The following is a 19,156-nucleotide window of genomic DNA, read 5'->3' as shown; positions in this document are numbered from 1 at the left end:
TAGGATGTTCTGTCCATTTTGCCTTAACACCTAAATCTGCAAAATTTTGCAGCAGGTATTTTCAGTGGGTCACTTATCATTCTTGTTGTGAGGCTGGTGGCATGACAGTTGCCCCCTCCTTTCCCAAGAATTCTCTATTTCAGCGTTTGCATAGTAGGTTTGGAAACTGCCCTGCATAGTCAGGCTCACAGAGCCCTGAGGTTGGAAGAGTACCAGGCCTTTGCTCCTTCCTCCATCTCCAGCCTATGTGTCCCTGTTTCTGTAATTGGTGGACATAGACAGTCCTGTATGGGTGTGTTGGGATCTGTAGTCATTTCCCAAGTGCCATCTTGATGGGACATGCTTTAACGACAGGGAGCAAATGGCAGCACCCAACACCCAGGCCTGGGATTGACTGGAGCTGTCACTCCAGGACTCAGCTGGGCGTCAGCAAGCTTCTGTATGTGAGGTAAGTTCTGCTGAGGCCTGGCTGTGCTTTGGGTCTGGCCTGGTTTTTATCGATCACAGGCTGTGGATCAGCAAGTCTACAGGGGGACTTCAGTGTGTTTATGTGCCTTTGAGTTTTCTGGCCTCAAGTCCTTGGCCTATGCTTGGCGCCTTCCACTTCAGAGACTTAAATGTTTTATCTCTTCCTTGTAAAGCCGAGACTTGTTTTTGCCACCAGGGTTGGTTTGCGGGAATCTCAGCCTAAGATACTTGAAGCCATTGAGCTCTATGTTTTTCTGTCTCTTGTCTTGAGAAGGAGACTGAGTTTTCATCACACTGGAACCATGCATGGAGTGTGTGGGGTATGCAGGGTATTGGGTAGACTGTGAGAATTTGGGTTGTTGGGAGAACGGCATTTATTATGACTGGGGCTCAGGCTGATATCTTCTCCACAGAAGAACCTCGTTACTGCATTTGACAATGGAGACCAGAAGGTGTTCTTCAGTTTGTGGGAGGAGCACGTTCCCAGTTCCATCCGAGATCATGACTCCCTTGCCCAGAAGTTGGAATTCTATCTTCATATCCATTTTGCCATCTATCTTCTGAAACACTCCATAGGGAGACCTGTAGGTTCCCTTTGTGATTTGGGTGGGTCTGAGTGGTGTGTTCAAGGGGAATGTTAGCTTTGTTTTGTAAATGAGCATTAATTTAGTTTTGTGGCCATTTTATCATATTGTATCCAAGGAGTCTTGTGTTCTGTGCATGATTTTCTGTCTCATTCCCAGAAGTTTATTTTCTCATTTATATGGAAAGTTAATAATTTCTGTACTGAAAGCTATATGGTTTTCCTCAATGCCTCAAATTTTTGAAAACCCAGCAAAATAGTTTCCTTATTTGGCAACTTAACATAAATATATGTACATGTATTAACATAAATACATGTCTAAGAGAACACCCACTGAGACCACATATTAGTCTGTTAGAAGTGTAGGCTTAAGCTGTGGAGATGTGCCTGTTTGTGAAGGTCTGTCTGACGGTGGGCTGAACGTAGCCTCTGCAGTCCTTCCACAGAGGTGCAGCAGGCACAGCTGAGAGCACCTGCCGCTGTGGCCGCTGAGCCTCCAGGTGCAGAGCAAATGAGAGAAGGGAACAGGGCCATGTTGACATTTGACCACGTACGTACGTTTCTTTAGTGGCTTCTACTGGCATTAGCTACTGCCCCCAAGCACCTGTTTTCACTTAGTAAGTTGTTGGGGGGTGGTGCCTCAGAATAGGTCAGTGGTGGACAGAGCAGGTTCACAGTATGTCATGGTAGCCTTTCCTGTTCTTCAAGACAGTGGTCATAAGGAGTGAGATCATGGGGGATTTTCACTTTCTTTTTATTTATTTCTGTTTTCTAATTATTTTATTTTGATGTAAGATTAAAAAAAGTCAATGAACATCATGTATTTTTTAAGCCTGGTGTCCAGAAGAGGGCTTCACATTGTAGACGGGGTGAGATGTGTTGATTAGAAGAGCATACATACACAGGGTGCCCATATCTGGTGCGGCCAGGTAGTCAGGGAGGGAGAGTGCCTGATTCCAGGCTGAGCAGCTCAAGTCCTCCGACCTCACTGAGGCACAAGAGGCAATCAAAACCTGAGAGGGGTTGAGTGGCCTCAGATCACACGTGGAACCAGTGAAGCCTGCAAGATCAGTCCTTAGTTAGCTTTGCAAAGAAAGGAGGAATGCTATGGAAGCTTCTGTTTCAAAAAACTATAAAGGTCCACCTGTTCACCCGTAGACACTTCTCCTGAGGGAGTCCTGGGAATGCAGGCTCATGTTCATGATCTGTGCCAAGTGGAAACAATGTACATGTCTAGTACTGGGGGAATTGGTTAAGTGAATTGTGATAGACCCACAAGGTGAGATTTTGTCCTGCCAGTAGAAATGATGTTTATGAAGAACTTTAAGGACATGAGGCCATGCCAATTATAAAGTAAAAGGACACAGATCAAACAATTTACCTAGTTCTCTGAAATTCCTGACAAAATTTGGAGTGAAATCAGGGGCGGTGTTAGAATGACTGGAGATAGCGTGCTTGCTCAGCCAGGTGGGGAGGATACCAGGCACGTGGTTGAACTGAAGGAGCCTCGGAGAGAGGGTGGATAGACGGGGGACTGGGCATCCAGCAGGAGACCCCAAGTGAGCATCTTTCCTTCTTTGCAGGACAAAGAGAACCTGGATGAGAGGATTTCTTATTTCAGAACCTACCTGGAGACCAAAGGGGCAGCGTTGAGCCAGACCACAGAGTTTCTCCCTTTCTATGCTCTGCCTTTTGTTCCCAATCCCATGGTACACCCCTCATTTAAAGAGCTCTTCCAGGTGAGTGATGGCCTCTGAATCTTGGATCGGACCCTGGGCGGCATTGCGGTTTCACCTTGTCAATGCTAGTCGTTTCTGAACGATGCTGTGAAAAAAAATGAAAAATTGCTTCTGTTTTCAGATAATTTTCTTTGACTAACTTTGCTTGTGCCATAAAATGTGATTTTTTTGGGTTGTATTAAGACTTGTTAATCCAGGGGCACCTGGGTGGCTCAGTGGTTGAGCATCTACCTTTGGCTCAGGTCATGATCCTGGGGTCCCGGGATCAAATCCCGCATCAGGCTCCCCGCATGGAGCCTGCTTCTCCCTCTGCCTGTGCCTCTGCCTCTCTCTCTCTCTGTCTCTCATGAATAAATAAATAAAGTCTTTTAAAAAAAAAAAAAAGACTTGTTAATCCAGACTAATGTAACTATTTTTAAATGTCCTTACTTCTTAAAACCATTCCATGCATACTTTTTCATTATCGAAAGGATAATTTTTATTCAGTTTCATTGAAAATTGGTAGCCTGGGGGCACCTGGGTGGCTCAGTTGGTTATAGGCATCTACCTTTGGCTCAGGTCATGATCTTGGGGTCCTAGGATCAAGCCTGCGTTGGGTTCCCTAATCAGCAGGAAGCCTTGCTTCTCCCTCTGCCTCCCACTCATGTGCGCTTTCTCTCTCTCTCTCTCTCTCAAATAAATAAATAAATAAATAAATAAATAAATAAATAAAATCTTATAAACAAAAAAATGGAAGAAAATTGGTAGCCTGAAAAAAAGAAACTAGATTATTTTACAGACTTGCTGGCCATGCACATTTTAATTTGTATTGAGAATCTCACTTGGCATATGTCTGATGATCTGGTTGTGTACTATTATTACTTCTTTCAGACTGCTTGCCTGGAGCTCCTTTAATTGTTACATTTCACCATCATTGACATTTCAGCATATATTTGTTATCAGTGTTTATCCATTCTGGTAATTTTTGTGGACTTAATAAAATTAAGATGTCCCTTGAGAAGTTTATGAAAATGTGTTTAAGAGACTGAAATAATTGTGATGCAGTGGCTTTTTCTAAAGAAAGATCTCACACTGTTTCGAGCATGTTTGGAGAGTACTCCTGTGCCACTGAACAACAGATGCACTTCTCTTTCCAGACCCGGTATATCTCCGTCCCCTATTCCGTTATAATTTAGTCAAACACCTGTCAACACTCCCGAATAGTAGCCACTAAATTGAAGTCCAGGGAATTGGCCGATTTTATCACAGCAGGTTTGTTGTAGATTAGCCTAAGTTGAATTCTTTTTTTTTTTTTTTTTGAAGATTTTATTTATTTATTCATGAGAGACACAGAGAGAGAGAGAGAGGCAGAGACACAGGCAGAGGGAGAAGCAGGCTCCATGCAGGGAGCCCGACATGAGACTTGATCCTGGGTCTCCAGGATCACGCCCTGGGCCAAAGGCAGACGCTCAACCGCTGAGCCACCCAAGCGTCCTGCCTAAGTTGAATTCTATGCTTGATTTTTTTTTTGTCCATCCAAATTTAGTTTTGCTCCCTTCCTCTCTGAGAAGGTTGAAAATACATCATGGTTAAGGAAGGCGGTGAAACTTGAAAAGAAATGTTGGATTTTCTCATCATGATGGCTTCTGTTTATGAAGATGATGGCACAGCAGTGTGGCTGCAGCTGAAGTCAGGTGGGGTGCAGATGCCAGGAACGGTCCGACCCAGGTTGCAGCAGGCGACTCACCCGCTCTGGCTTGGCATTCCAAGTCTGCAGAGCTCAGTATTCATGGGGAGTCCTTTTATTCCATTTTCCCCCCTTTTTGCTACTCTACATTATGTCCTTTCAGTGGACATGATAGATACTTGAGTATGTGTGCAAAATAAGATCTAAAGTTCGTGTCTTCCTCCTCTTCCTGACCGTCACAAGGACCATAGAATGCATTCACCTCCTTCATCCCCTTCCCAGCTCACCTGCTGTTCTTGTCAAGTATTCAGTTATATACTGTAATCCCACATGTTAATAGAATCCCACATGTTCTTACTATTTTATGCAATCTGTGTATGTATGGATTTACTCTTCTATGTACCCATAACTGTGCTTGCTGTTCTATCTTGCATTAAGGACCTTCCATCTGTAATCATTTTCTCCTCTGCTTCACATACATCCTTTAGAGCCTCCTGTAGCTGAAGATCTCTTCTTTCTGTCCTCACCCGTCTGAAATGTGTCTGTCGCTTTCTCAGACGGGTCCAAAGTGATAGATTTATACCCATTTTCCTTCTTTTCTTTTCTTTTCTTTTCTTTTCTTTTCTTTTCTTTTCTTTTCTTTTCTTTCTTTTCTTTTCTTTTCTTTTCTTTTCTTTTCTTTTCTTTTCTTTTCTTTCTTTCTTTCTTCTTTCTTTCTCTGTTTCTTTTTCTTTCTTTCTGTTTCTTTCTCTTTCCTTCTTTTTTTTTAAAGATTTATTTATTTATTTTGAGAGAGCGATCGAGCATACATGCGTGTGTGGGGAGGGGCAGAGGACAGGGAGAGAGAGAGCATCTCAAGGAGACTCCATGCTGAGCTCGGACCCCACAATATGGGCTGGATCTCACAACCCTGAGATCCTGACCTGAGCTGAAACCAAGTTTTGGACGCTCAACCGACTGAGCTGTCCAGGCGTCCCAGACAGCTATTTTGTTTTATGACATTGAAGGTGATGTTATCACCTTACTCCCATTGTTGTTGTTGGAGGTCAGCCATGAGTCTAATCACCGTTCCCATATAGGTGATCTGTCTTGTTTCTCTGACCTTTGAGGTTGTGTCATTTCACTCTGGTGTGTCTAGGGATAGATTTCTTTTCTTTCCTTTTCTTTTTAAAAAATATTTGATTTATTTATTCATGAGCGACACAGAGAGGCAGAGACATAGACAGAGGGAGAAGCAGCTCCCTGCAGGGAGCCTGATAAGGACTCCATCCAGGACCGGGGGATCACAACCTGAGTCAAAGGCAGACGTTCAACCACTGAGCCACCCAGGTGCCCCTAGATTTCTGTTTATACTAGAGATTTGTTGGACTTCTGACTGTGACTTCTTGTGTCTTTCAACAACTCTGGAAGATTCTGTTTTCTCTTCATATATTGCCTCTCCCCCATCCTCTTTATTATCTTTTTCTAAATGTCTGATTAAATCTACATTTAATCTACATATCTGATTAAATCTACTTTAGATTTGTTTCTTCTATCTTGTCCATTTTTTTTTAATTTAAAAAATTTGTGATAAAATAAAATTTACCATCTTAACCATCATGAACTATACAGTTCGGTAGAGTCAGGAATGTTCAGTGTTGTGCCCTCCATGTCTCTTGCCATCCTGTATTTTCCATCTTGTGATCTCTGCCTCAGCTGTATTCTGAGTGATTGATTCATACTTATTTTTTAGTTCTCAAGTTCACCTGTCAAACTATGTCTAATCTGTTTTTTAATCTCCTCATTGAATTTATAATTTCATTTATTAGCTTTTGTTAAGGGAAGTTCTTTTTGTTTTTTCATTCAAATTTACTGGGTCAGGGGGATCCCTGGGTGGCTCAGTGGTTTAGCGCTGCCTTCGGCCCAGGGCATGATCCTGGAGACCCGGGATCGAGTCCCATGTTGGGCTCCCTGCATGGAACCTGCTTTTCCCTCTGCCTGTGTCTCTGCCTCTCTCTCTCTCTCTCTCTCTCTCTCTGTGTCCCTCATGAATAAAGAAATAAAATCTTTAAAAAAAAACAAAAACAAATTTACTGGGTCATTTTTATAGTCTCTTATTCTTTGCTCATATTTTCAAGCCTCTTTTAAAATTTCTTTACCATACATTTGTGTTATATTCTTTATCTATTAATTTTAATATCAGGGCCTTTGTAGATTTGATCCTGCTGTGTTTTACTTCTGCTGGTTCTCATTCACAGTGCCTTATATCTTTTTTTTTAATTTGTTACTTTGAGTTTTGACAATGAGTTTATTTTACTTGGGACTTGTGAGAGTTTTTTGAGGCCCGAGTGGAGTTTGGTTCTTTCAGAGAAGATCTGCATTTGCATCTCTCTAGGGCATTACCAGCCCACGATAATTTTAAATTAAATATCTTTGCTCAAGGCTTTGGGAAGCACACAGATAGTGTCAGTTTCAGCTACACTCTTTATTTATTTATTTTTTTTATTTTTTTATTTTTTCAGCTACACTCTTTAATGGGACTAGTTTGGGTTATGAAGTTTTTTTTTTTAAGATTTTATTTATTTATTCATGAGACAGAGAGAGAGAGAGACAGAGACACAGGCAGAGGGAGAAGCAGGCTCCATGCAGGAAGCCCGATGTGGGACTCGATCTCAGGACTCCAGTATCACGCCCTGGACTGAAGGCAGGTGCTAAACACGCTAAGCCAGCCTGGGATCCCTGGGTTATGAAGTTTTAAATGAGGTTTTTCCTCTCCTCTACCTAATGTTAAGGTCAAGACAGGTCAGTTTCCTTGCTGTCACCTTCTAGGCAGTGAATTGGTTTGTCTTTGACTTTTTCCTGATAGTATAGCCCTTAGGGCTCCCAGTTCTGTGCTAAGGTCTCCTATTAGACTGTTCACTGTGATTAGATCCTGTTGCCTTCTGTCGTCTGCACCACAACAACTCTTAGAGCTTAGGAGGTGTGAGGTCTTCTAGTCTCCAACTTGTCCTTAGAGGAAAAACTGTCATTTTTAGTCTCTGCTTTTCCTTTCTTGGGGATGTGTTTTAAAAGATGGTTAACTTGGGACCCCTGGGTGGCGCAGCGGTTTGGCGCCTGCCTTTGGCCCAGGGCACGATCCTGGAGACCCGGGATCGAATCCCACGTCGGGCTCCCGGTGCATGGAGCCTGCTTCTCCCTCTGCCTGTGTCTCTGCCTCTCTCTCTCTCTGTGTGTGTGTGTGTGACTGTCATAAATAAATAAAAATTTAGAAAAATTAAAAAAAAAAATAAAAGATGGTTAACTTATCCAGCTTTTTTAGTTGTTTTCATTGCTCTTTCAGGTTATCTTTTCTGCTGAGGTGTCAGGAAAGGAAATTTCTTTGTAGAGATAGTAATGAGCTCTTTTCAGCAAAGTGTTTGTCAGTGAATATCTTCTTGCAGAAATGTTTAGATACTTCTCTAGTTGATTACTTCCAGAAAAACTTTTGGGTTCTTAGGTGCCAAGGACCAAGCCAAGCTTAATTAGTGAAAATTGAAAGAAGGAATTCTCGTGGGCTCTGCAAGAGAGAGAGAGGAGGCAGGGGAGTCAAGCATGGAGCTCTCCCCTTCCTCCACAAGAATACCCTGCTTTTTTTTTTTTTCATTTTTAAAAGATTTTATTTATTCATGAGAAACACAGAGAGAGAGGCAGAGACATAGGCAGAGGGAGAAGCAGGCTAATACAGGACTCAATCCCAGGACCCTGGGACTTGACCTGAGCCAAAGACAGATGCCTAACCACTACATTTTTAATGATTATGAACTTAACAGAAGTTTCCAGATACCAACTCAATACACAAAAATGATTATATTCTGTATGGCAGCACCATTTACTAAATGTTATTGCTGTGTATACATAAATATATACCACATAACAAGAATACCCTGCTTTTATTCATTTCATGTATTAGGGTTCTGGGCAAGGTTTTGCTGTTGGAAAAAAAAGTCAGACAATCACTCATGGAAAGTCCATGTTCCACAAGTGGAGAGACTATGAGATAAAGAGGGTGAGTGACTTCATGCAGGCAGTACAGCAGGACCAGCCCAGTGCTTCCCCTATCCCATGGGATCTGGGCAGTCATGTGTCTTTCAGACTTAGGAAATGTTCTTGTTCTAAAGCTGAAAGCACAGACAAATAAGAGCAGTCAAGAAAAATATAAGGGATTCATTGCCCAGAGAGGTTTTATCCCAGTCTTGTTATTAGCAGAACATCATAAGGTAAACAGTTAAATTGAAAAATAAATACTTGCTGGTTATACAAAATAGTAATCAGCAACAGCAATTTAACTGGAAGTCTACATGTCCCAAATATTTTGGTTTGTTTTTTTAAGATGTCTTCCTTTATATTGGCGAACATAGTAGTCCTTCCCTGCAATTTTTTTTTAAATATGGCTGAGCGTAGAGTCCTTGAGCTGTAGTGTCTCCCAGGGCTGCTGTTAACAAAGGGCCACAGACCAGGTGGCTTAAATAAGAGGAACTTACTGTCTCGTTTAGCTCATGAGCCCAGAGGTCTGAAATCAAGGTGTTGGCAGGGCCATGCTTCCTGCCAAGCCTCTAGGGGAGGATCCTTCCTTGCCTCTTCTGGCTTCTGGTAGCCTCAGGTGTACCTTGGCTTGTGGCAGCATCACTCTAATTCCCCGTCTTTACAGGCCCACCTTCTCTCTGTGTCTGTGTCTAAATTTTGTTTCTTGTAAGGACACCAGTCATGTTGGTTAAGGATCCGCCTTTCTCCAGTATGACCTCATCTTAACTAATTACATCTATAGCAACCCTGTTCCGATGACCTCACATTTCAAGGAGGCTAGGACTTAAGCATATCTTTTTAGGGGACACAATTCAACCCATAACACACACATTATAACTAAAGCTGTCATGCCATGTCAGGGAATTACACAGTCTTTTAAAAATATAAGACAGTATTTTTTCCAAAAGCCAGATGATGCACTGAATAGAATGGGTGGAGTGGGAGGTGTGGATAAGGACACAGAACTGGGGAGGGGAATCAGGGAAGAACAGGGGAAGGATGGGGGCCTGTTGGGGTGGGGCAGGACCTAAGAGGTAAGTAGGCAGGAATATTAGAGATCTTGCTGATCTTGCTGATCTTGTTGAGAGACTGCTTGGTTTGGGTGGTAGATATTTTTATATGAAGTCTGTGAGGAAAATTGTCCTGTGAAAGATAATTGCTTGTTACTTTTTTTTTTTTTACTACTGAAGTCTTATTTTTTCCTTTCAATAAGCATTATTTGAGATAAGTAATGTTTTATTAAGGGACAAATCAAACTGAAAGTATATCATAATTCTTGACATGATGGAGTTTTGTTTTTTTTTTTAATTTTTTTTTTTTTTCATGATGGAGTTTTTAAAGCAGATAACAGCTTCTGTCTTTTTTTTTTTTTTTTTTTGTCTTATCTAGATGAGGATTATTATGGAAATGAGTCTTTCTCTTTGGGAAACTTTCAGTAACTTAGTGATAACTATGTATGCCTGCCAGTACCATGTATGCTTCAACGCTGCTGAATTCTTTTTGGCATTCAACCTAATAAGGTTATTTGTTATGCTTGTGTTTAAATCACATGAAATATTCAAATCATGTACAAGATTCTTTTTTCCTTGTTTATGAAAGAACTCTGTTCTTTCCTCCTGCTGTGGTTATTTGAATCTTTTATAAATGAATTGGTCAGATGTCCTAAAACCTATTTTTCACAGCATCACACCACAGGCAAGGCATCTTGCTTTTGATTTCAATAACTGTGTTAGGGTTATTTAAACCAAAGACCACAATTTGACAATGCTGTTGGCATTTAATGATCTAGGGCTTTTATTACTTTTCTTTTTTTATTTCAGGATTCTTGGACTCCAGAATTAAAGTTGAAGTTGGAAAAGTTTCTGGCTTTAATTTTTAAAGCTAGTAACACGCCAAAGCTTTTAACATTATACGTATCCTTTTGAAGCAGATGGAGACCACCTGTGGTGCTGGAGTAGCACCCTGGCTTAGGCTGCCTCATGGATAGAGGATGATTGTTAGTGTTGCCTTCATATTGATGAGATAAATTAAGCATTAATAGGAGGGTGTGTCAAGGTCCAAAAAGAGAATTCCAGGTAGAGGGGACAGGTCATGCAAAAGGACTGAGACAGTATATTTGGGAATTCAGTATTGCTGGAACAGAAGAATAGAGAGAGTCAGAGACTAGGCAAGGCCTGGACAAAAAGGTTTGCGTGAGGTCTTGTAAGTCAGGAGCAGCCTGTGACACATTTTAAGCATTTTAAGCACATTTTAAGCATTTTAATACCGTGCTCTTTACATTAAAAAAAATCACTCCTTTTTATTTGTGATTTTAAAATTGATCATATTCCTCATAGAAAATTTGGAAAGCACAGAAATGCACTTTCTGTGTATGTATACATACATACACCCAAAAGTATGTAATGTTTAAACAGATACCTGTACATTGTGTATTTTTAAATATTTTTTATCAAATGGAGGGAGCATTTCCCATACCATTAAATATGCTTCAAAAACAATTTTTTGAACTCAAAAGTTTAAACATAGAGTTACCATATGACCCAGGATTCCACTCCTAGCTATATACCCAAGGGAACTGGAACCATATGTCCACACAACAACTTGTACATGAACATTCACAACAGCATTATTCAAAACATCCAGAAAGTGAAAACAACCCAAATGTCCACCAAGAGTTGAATGGAGAGATAGGATGCAGCATATCCATAAAATAGGATATTACTTGGGCATGTTAAGGAATGAAGTCCTAACACATGCTGCAACGTGGATGAATGTTGAAGATGTCATGCTGAGTGAAAGAAGCCAGACATGACAGGTTGCTTATGATATCATTTTATTTGAATGAAAGGTCTAGAATGGGCAAATCAGTAGAGACTAATCAGTGGATTAGTTGTTGCCTAGGCCCAGGGAGAGTAGGGAAAATGAGGATGACTCCTAATGGGTATAGAGTTTCTTTTTTGGGGTGACAAGAATGTTCTAGAATTGATTGTAGTGATGGTTGCACAACTCTGAATATACTGAAAACCACTGAAATATAAGATTGAGATGAGTGAGTTATATGTGAATTATATCTCAGTAAGGCTGTTACCAAAAAAATAAAAAATAAAAAAAAAAAAAGAAAACCCAAATCAACCAAGTTAAGTATTTTGCCTTTAGTCATGTGGCCAGATGTGTAGGAGCTGAGATTTAAACTCAGGCAGTCTGGCTCCAGAGTCTATGGTCTGAGCTACTGTGCTTTGCTGTCACCATTCCAACCTCAATTTCCTTAGAATAGAGCTTTAAAATTGAGGTGACAATTCACTTCAATGAATACCTTCAATGAAAGGTATGAGTTCAGTTTGCATTTTTAGTAGAACATTTGGCAGCAGTGGAGAAGGTCTTTGGAAGGGGGTCAGGAGGCCACATAGAGGCCTGTTGAAATAGTGTAAGAGTTGCACACATGCCGCAGTAATTGAGCTGGAGAGGAGAGGATTCACTTGAGAGTGAACCATCCAACTACTGAGAAGTCAGTCAGTAGTAGTCTCAGCTCTTGATAGCAACATTAAGAAGAGGCTTGTATTGCCCTGAGAAGTCTCTTTTGTACCTTTCTCAGATTGGTCCCACAATGTGAGGGACCCTGAGGGCTTTATCCTCAATGCCTGTTTTCCTTAACTTCTTTCTCATCCCAGAAGGAGAATGGACAAAGTAACAAAGGTAAATCATCCAGATTAACATATTTTTTTTTTATTTTTTTAAAAAAAGGATTTATTTATTTCAGTGGGACTAGGAGGAGGAGGAGAGAGCAAGCAGGTGGGAAGGACAGAAGGAGAGGGAGAGAGAGAAGATCTCCAAGCAGATTCCGACGAGCTAAGCGCGGAGCTTGGTGTGGGGCTCAATCTCATAGACCCTGAGATCACAACCTGAGCCGAAACCAAGAGTCAGTCATTTAACGAACTACGCCACCCAGGCATCCCTAGATTAACATTTTTTTTTAAAGATTTTATTTATTTCTTCATGAGAGACAGAGAGAGAGAGGCAGAGACACAGGCAGAGACAGAAGCAGGCTCCATGGTGGGAACCTGACGTGGGACTCGATCGCTGGTCTCCAGGATCATGCCCTGGGCTGAAGGCGGCACTAAACCGCCAAGCCACCCAGGCTGCCCTAAATTAACATTTTTTATTTATTTATTTTTTAAAAGGTCTTATTTGTTTATTCATGAGAGACATGGAGAGAGAGGCAGAGACACAGGCAGAGGGAGAAGCAGGCTCCACTCAGGGAGCCTGATGTGGGACTCAATCCCAAGACCCCGGGATCATGCCCTGAGCCAAAGGCAGACGCTCAACCGCTGAGCCACTCAGGCATCCCTAGATTAACATTTTTTAAAGAACAATTTTGCCAACTCAAGTTTTGAGTAGTGAGATAGAAACAGAGATGGAGGGGATGCCTGGGTGGCTCAGTGGTTTAGCACCTGCCTTCGGCCCAGGGCGTGATCCTAGAGTCCCGGGATCGAGTCTCACGTTGGGCTCCCTGCATGGAGCCTGCTTCTCCCTCTGCCTGTGTCTCTGCCTCTCTCTCTCTCTGTGTCTCTCATGAATAAATAAATAAAATCTTAAAAAAAAAAGAAACAGAAACAGATGGAGAGAATTGGTGCACTTAGTAAATGAAGGCTCTAAAAGTCTAAATTTTTTTTTCAAAAATTAAAAACCAAAATAAGTATTTATGAAGCACTTTGCAATCAGATTTGTGACTCCTTGAGGCCCACCCTGCAGAAGGGCTGGCGTTAGCTTCGTCTTGCAGATCAGGTAACCAGCCTGTGGAGCGATGATGAGAATCGAAGCCATGTCCCAAGGGGATGTAACTGCAGCAGCACAGCCAGGGGACACCGTCAGGGTGGGTGGGGCAAGAAGCATTTTAGTATCTTTCACTTTTACCCTGCACTAGTCTAGGGCGGTCTAATTTCTGTAGCAATATGGAGCACCCATCTTAGAAGCATTTCTGTTTTTTTGCATTCAAAGCAGGAATTCCAACATTAAGTTTTTAGAATAAAATTATGGTTTTCCATTATTAACCATTTTCTACCAGAACTGTTCATTTTTCAGTCAGGTGAGAAAAACTTTAGTTACCGTCAAGTCAATTGTGATTCTTTGTCTGAGTTTTGGCTTTGATGCTCTATTATGAAACCTCTGAAGTGTTACCTTCTGTAGATTCTGGTGGCGTAATCCTCAGTCCCCAGCAGGTGGAGTTTTATCACATGAAACAGCGCATTTGCCCTTCCCACGGCAGGGTAATGTTAGAGAGGATCTCAAAAGTTCTTGCCATTGTTTTTCTGTTTTGTTTTTGTTTTTTTTTTTTTTAAGATTTATTTATTTATTTATTCATGAGAGACACAGAGAGAGAGAGGCAGAGACACAGACAGAGGGAGAAGCAGGCTCCATGCAGGGAACCCGACGCGGGACTCCAGGATCACACCCTGGGCCGAAGGCAGGCGCTAAACCGCTGAGCCACCCAGGGATTCCGTTTTTTGGGGGTGTTTGGTTTTTTTTTTTTTTTTTAAGAGAGTTAAAGTTTTGTAAAGAATGGAAGCGTAAGTAAATTCTTTAGCTCTTTGCTTTCCAGGATGTTGCCAGAGGAGCGATGCTTTAGATTTGACACGCAAGGACAGAGGCAATAGCTTCAGATGCAGAAAGTCTGAATGTTTCTGCCTTGTATAACCTTGCATTTCCCCAGCCCGGCAGTTCTAAGTGTGTGAATGGCTCTGCCGGCTGTCCCACCCCCATAGCTCAGAGGGACTGGCCCCACTGAGCCTTCATGGGGAAGCATCAGTCCTTGCCTGAACGTGGAGGAGCTGGGCCATAGGTGTGGTTTCATGGGGTCCACGTGGAATGCTCCAAGGGTCACCAGGCTATAGCCTTGGAGCTTGCTGAGGCTGCTCTGCCCCCACTATAGTTATGTCTGAGGATAAGTCTGAGCAGATTTCTTCAGCTCCTCAAGTATAATTCTTGGGCCTTGGCTGGGGTAGGTCCTGTGCCAGTGTTCTCATATTCAGAACACTGGCAATTCTTTTTTTTTTTTTAAACAATTTATTTATCCATTTTGAGAGATAAAGAGCACAGCAGGGGGAAGGATAGAGGCAGAGGGAGAGAATCCTCAAGCAGACCCTGCACTGAGCACTGAGCCCAACATGGGGCTTAATCCCAGCCCCCTGAGATCATGACCTGAGCTGAAACCAAGAGTCATCGCTTGCCCGACTGAGCCACCCAGGCACTCCAGAATTCCCCAATGGGAATTCATAAATTGTGCTAGGCATTTGGGTCCTGCACTGCAATTCCTGGAAATGCACCTTTGTGCTACTATTTCTGTTTCTTTTACAGCCTAGTCTAGTGTCTCAGCTCAGTGGCATAAAGCAACAATGTCCACTTATTATTCTTGCCATCATCTTGCATGGTGTGGGGATCACGTGCTCAGGCAGTTCTCCCTTGGTGTCTCGTGGAGGCACATCGAGCCTGGTGGAGCCATCTTCAAGGCTTCCTTGCCCACCTGCACAAGTCTGGTGGCCAGTGCTGAGGCCCTTGACAGGAACACTTATGTGGCCTGGGCTTCCTCATGGCTGGGTTCCAAGGGTGAATGTCCCCACATGGAGCCAGTGGAAGCTGTGTCACCTTTCCTAAGCCAGCCTCTTAAGTAACTCAGTGTCATTTTTGCTACATTGTCTTCATTAGAAGTGATTCTTAAGGCCAACTTACATTCAAAGGAAGGAGAGTGACCTTCTACCTCTTGATAGGAAGGAGTGTCAAAGATGTGGCAGTCATTTTAAAACCACTACCCCACCCGCATCCTTTGAGTCTCAGAAAATCACCTTAGTTTTTGACTGAATCTGTGTAGTCCCTGTTCAGATTCACTTTTTGAACTTGGTGCTGGCAGAGAGAAAGTGGTGGAAACCTCCCTGATTCTTGAGTCTCAGCCAGCCCTTGTCACCCCAACATACCCTGTGGCTTTTAAGGATAACTTTCTGCTAGGATCCTGTCATGTCTCTGAGAAGTGGCCCAACTTTACAGATAAAATAAATCTAGGAGGAGTAGTACAAAGGGAAGAGCCTGTGTGTTTTTATATATCTTTCCTTTGGATTTCACCAAGGAGACCAAGGAGACCACAGTGTTTGAGCCTTCTGTAGGTTTGATTTTAATTGAGTTTTCTGAGGAAGCCAAGCAGAATGTCTGTGGAACTGAGGCTGGCAGGCACAGCATGTGTCTGTGGCTGAATAAGCAACGCCCCCCCCCCCCCCCGCCCCCAGCAATGCAGAATTGCCATGGAGACCAGAGATTAGCACTGCGGGGCACACTGGTACCAAGGGCTTGGGCCCAGGCCCCATGTCCTGACAGCCCGATGTCAGCACTTTGTCCCCTCCTCCCACACTTATGGCTGCAGTGATTACAAAGCACAGACACGCCCCCAATTTAATTTGATTCTACACTTAGGTGTTGTTTTGTACATTGAATGTTTGGGCAAATCGTTATTCTGTGTATCTTGTAGGAGGATTTCGTGGATAAGCTAAGATTTCTGTGAGCTTTTAAAGAAGGCAAGAAAAGTGATTGGAGTAAAAAATTCTCTCAAAAGGAATTATATTTTAAAATGGAGTTTAGAAGAAAATTTCAGGTTGAAAATACAGTATGTTGTTATTTTACCTAGTCATCTAAAAATGGTGTAGAGATAGTATCTTTTAGCATCTCTGTCATTAATTGATTTGACTCCTTCAGAAAATGAGCAACTGACCGTTTTTCTAGAATTCAAAGCCCTAAATGGTATTTTTTAAATGATGACTTATATTCGTAGTTATGCATCATAACTTTTCATCCAGTGCTTGTGGATTAGCAAAATAGCAAAGAGCTGATTTATATCTGAATACAAAGAAGAAAGAGTATATTATATTACAAAGTTAAAGAGCTTGATTTTAGATTTTTAGATGTTGGAAAAAGAGTTTTGTATTTTAAAATCTATCATTTTGTCTTGAGCAACAAAGGGGTCTCTAAAATTAAATCTCATCTACTTAAAAAAAAAAGCAACATACTTAAGGTAGAAATGTTAAGAGAAAGCTTGCGGGCTTGGCCACAGGGAGATCTCTATCACTTTTGTTACCGTTTCAATGTATGCTGGAGTGATGGGCAAACTTTCTGTGACCTTCACTGACATTCTTTTAGTTGTATATATCTCTTTGTTTAAAACTTGGGATGTTGGGGTGCCTGGGTGGCTCTGCGGTTGAGTGTCTGCCTTTGGCTCAGGGCATGATCCTGTAGTTCTGGGATCGAGTCCCACATTGGGCTCACTGCACGGAGCCTGCTTCTCCCTCTGTCTATGTCTCTGCTTCTGTGTCTCTCAGGAATAAATAAATAAAATCTTTAAAAACAAACAAACAAACAAACTTGAGATGTAGTTCTTTGGATTTTGGTACAAATTATATCAGTTTTGACATATGAAGAGTCAATAAATCATGTCATGTCCCCAGCATGACTGAGACAGTTTCATTAATATAACATGGAATTTCTAATGAGACCTCTCCACTAAAAGTTGAGCTCTTAGGGGGCCTGGGTGGCTCAGTCAATTAAGATTAAGCGTCTGCCTTCCGCTCACGTCATGATCCCAGGGTCCTGGGATGGGGCTCTCTGCTCAGCAGGGAGTCTACTTCTCCCTCTGCTTCTGCCCCTCCCCATGCTCTCTCAAATAAATAAATAAACTCTTTTAAAAATATAAGGAAAGAAAGGTTGAGCTCTTGCACAGCAAGGGATTTTGGCTCAGTTGTCCTTGTCTCATAAAATGTTTGAGAAGTAAAGAAGAGTCAAAATCCTTTTTAACGCTCAGAAATAAAGTTGAGATCTTGGAGCTGAGACCCCAAAAGCTTCCAGTAATGGTCAAGTCCTGTTTGTAGCCAGCTGAGGTGTTTACAAGGTGATGTGTCTTTATACAGCAGGCTGTTCTGCTAAATGGTGTATTTGAACTGGTGGCAAATATTCCACCCCAACTGCCCACTTCTCTCCTTCCTGTGGCTGCTGGCAATGAAGCCTCTTTTCCCTCAGGTGTACCATACTTCGAAATTGTCATAAATTCCAATTCTGGGTTCCTGAGGCCGAGGTGCCACCAGTAGTCCCTTACATTTAGTTAATTGTACAGTGAGTTTCTGAGGGGATATGTTCCTTGGTGCAGTCTCCTTTCAAGAGGGACTACTTTGGTGACTTTTCTGTTGATGATTTCTGAGGTCATTTGCCCCAGTTAATGGGTTTCGGTACTTCATTCATCATCTGGCACTCGATACACATTGAGAAAGTCCATACAGATGCGCTTTAATATTCATTACCACGAAATGAAATTATGAACCATGCTGTAGAATTTTCATCATTGGAATTTCTAGCTATGTAATTTAGAGTTTTGTACATATAAAAAGCTTTAATATTTAGCATGGGGAGCACCCTATGGGGCTCAGTGGTTGAGCTTCTGCCTTTGGCTCAGGTCATGATCCCAGGGTTCTGGGATCGAGTCCTGCATTGACCTCCCTGCTTCTTCCTCTGCCTATGCCTCTGCCTGTTTCTCTGTGGCTCTCATGGATAATAAATAAATAAAATCTTAAAAAAAATAATATTTAACATAGGAATATGGTAGTGACTCCTTCTCTCTAATAATATTTAAGAAAAAATTCAATAAATGATTTCCAGAGATGTTCTCCAAAGCTTTAAGTACTGGATATAAGTTCATGCCAGAAGAGTTTTTATTTTATTTTTATTTTTATTTTTTTTTAAAGATTATTTATTTATTCATGAGAGACACACAGAGAGAGAGGCAGAGACACAGGCAGAGGGAGAAGCAGGCTCCATGCAGGGAGCCCGATGTGGGACTCGATCCTGGGATTCCAGGATCACGCTCTGGGCTGAAGGCGGTGCCAAACCGCTGAGGCACCCGAGCTGCCCCCATGCCAGAAGAGTTTTTAAAGTTAACTTTCAATACTGAAATTTGAAGGATGCTAACCAATAATATTAGTTCATTATTATGTGATATTTGGGGTCTTAATAATTAAAATATTTTACTTTTCTACACGTAATCATGAAACAGAGGTTTTGAAATCTAATTTGTGCATGATCTTCATGAGGAACTGTCCTGCAGGTACTTAGAGTTCCCCAGATAACTTCACAGGGCAAAAAAAAAAACAAAAAACAAAAACAAAAAAAAACAGGAAAAGATGCAAGTGTGGTTCATCCAGTCTGTGGGCTGACTGTAGAAACACTGAGTTTGTTTGTTGTACATAGAACAAACTGAAAGAAATTGTGTGGAGCTCAGTCAAGAAAATAGATTGTGTGAGGAAAACCAATGATGGTTCAGTTGAACTACCAGAGACAAGAAACTGAAAATCAGTGGTCATTAAGCACTTGGTAATTAAATGTGTCAAGTTCAAAAAGGGTGTTGCCTGTGTTCTCCTCTAGGATTTTGATTGATTCTTATCTCACATTTTGATCTTTCATCCATTTTGAGTTTATCTTTGTGTATGGTGCAAGAGAGTGGTCTAGTTTCATTCTTCTGCATGTGGCTGTCCAATTTTCCCAGCACCATTTATTACACGAGACTCCTAATTCTGGGAAACAAACAAGGGGTAGTGAAAGGGGAGGTGGGGGGGATGGGGTGACTGGGTGACAGGCACT

The 19,156-nt window shown here is 41.8% G+C and overlaps 1 protein-coding gene across 2 annotated transcripts in view; it reads left to right on the top strand.

Moving 5' to 3' along the window:
* Positions 1 to 19,156, top strand: part of ARMC9 (armadillo repeat containing 9) — a 151,194-nt gene that overhangs the window by 15,312 nt on the left and 116,726 nt on the right. For both annotated transcript variants that reach the window (XM_041767944.1, XM_041767945.1), the window contains exons 4-7: positions 882 to 1,052; positions 2,635 to 2,790; positions 10,318 to 10,410; positions 12,166 to 12,190. In XM_041767944.1, the coding sequence (XP_041623878.1) occupies positions 882 to 1,052; positions 2,635 to 2,790; positions 10,318 to 10,410; positions 12,166 to 12,190 (445 nt within the window). The remainder of the gene's footprint in view (positions 1 to 881; positions 1,053 to 2,634; positions 2,791 to 10,317; positions 10,411 to 12,165; positions 12,191 to 19,156) is intronic.

This window comes from Vulpes lagopus, chromosome 8 (genome assembly GCF_018345385.1).
Source record: "Vulpes lagopus strain Blue_001 chromosome 8, ASM1834538v1, whole genome shotgun sequence".
In the NCBI taxonomy this organism is placed as follows: domain Eukaryota; kingdom Metazoa; phylum Chordata; class Mammalia; order Carnivora; family Canidae; genus Vulpes; species Vulpes lagopus.
The sequence above is the reverse complement of the archived record's forward strand: the minus strand, read 5'-3'. Positions and strand labels throughout refer to the sequence as shown.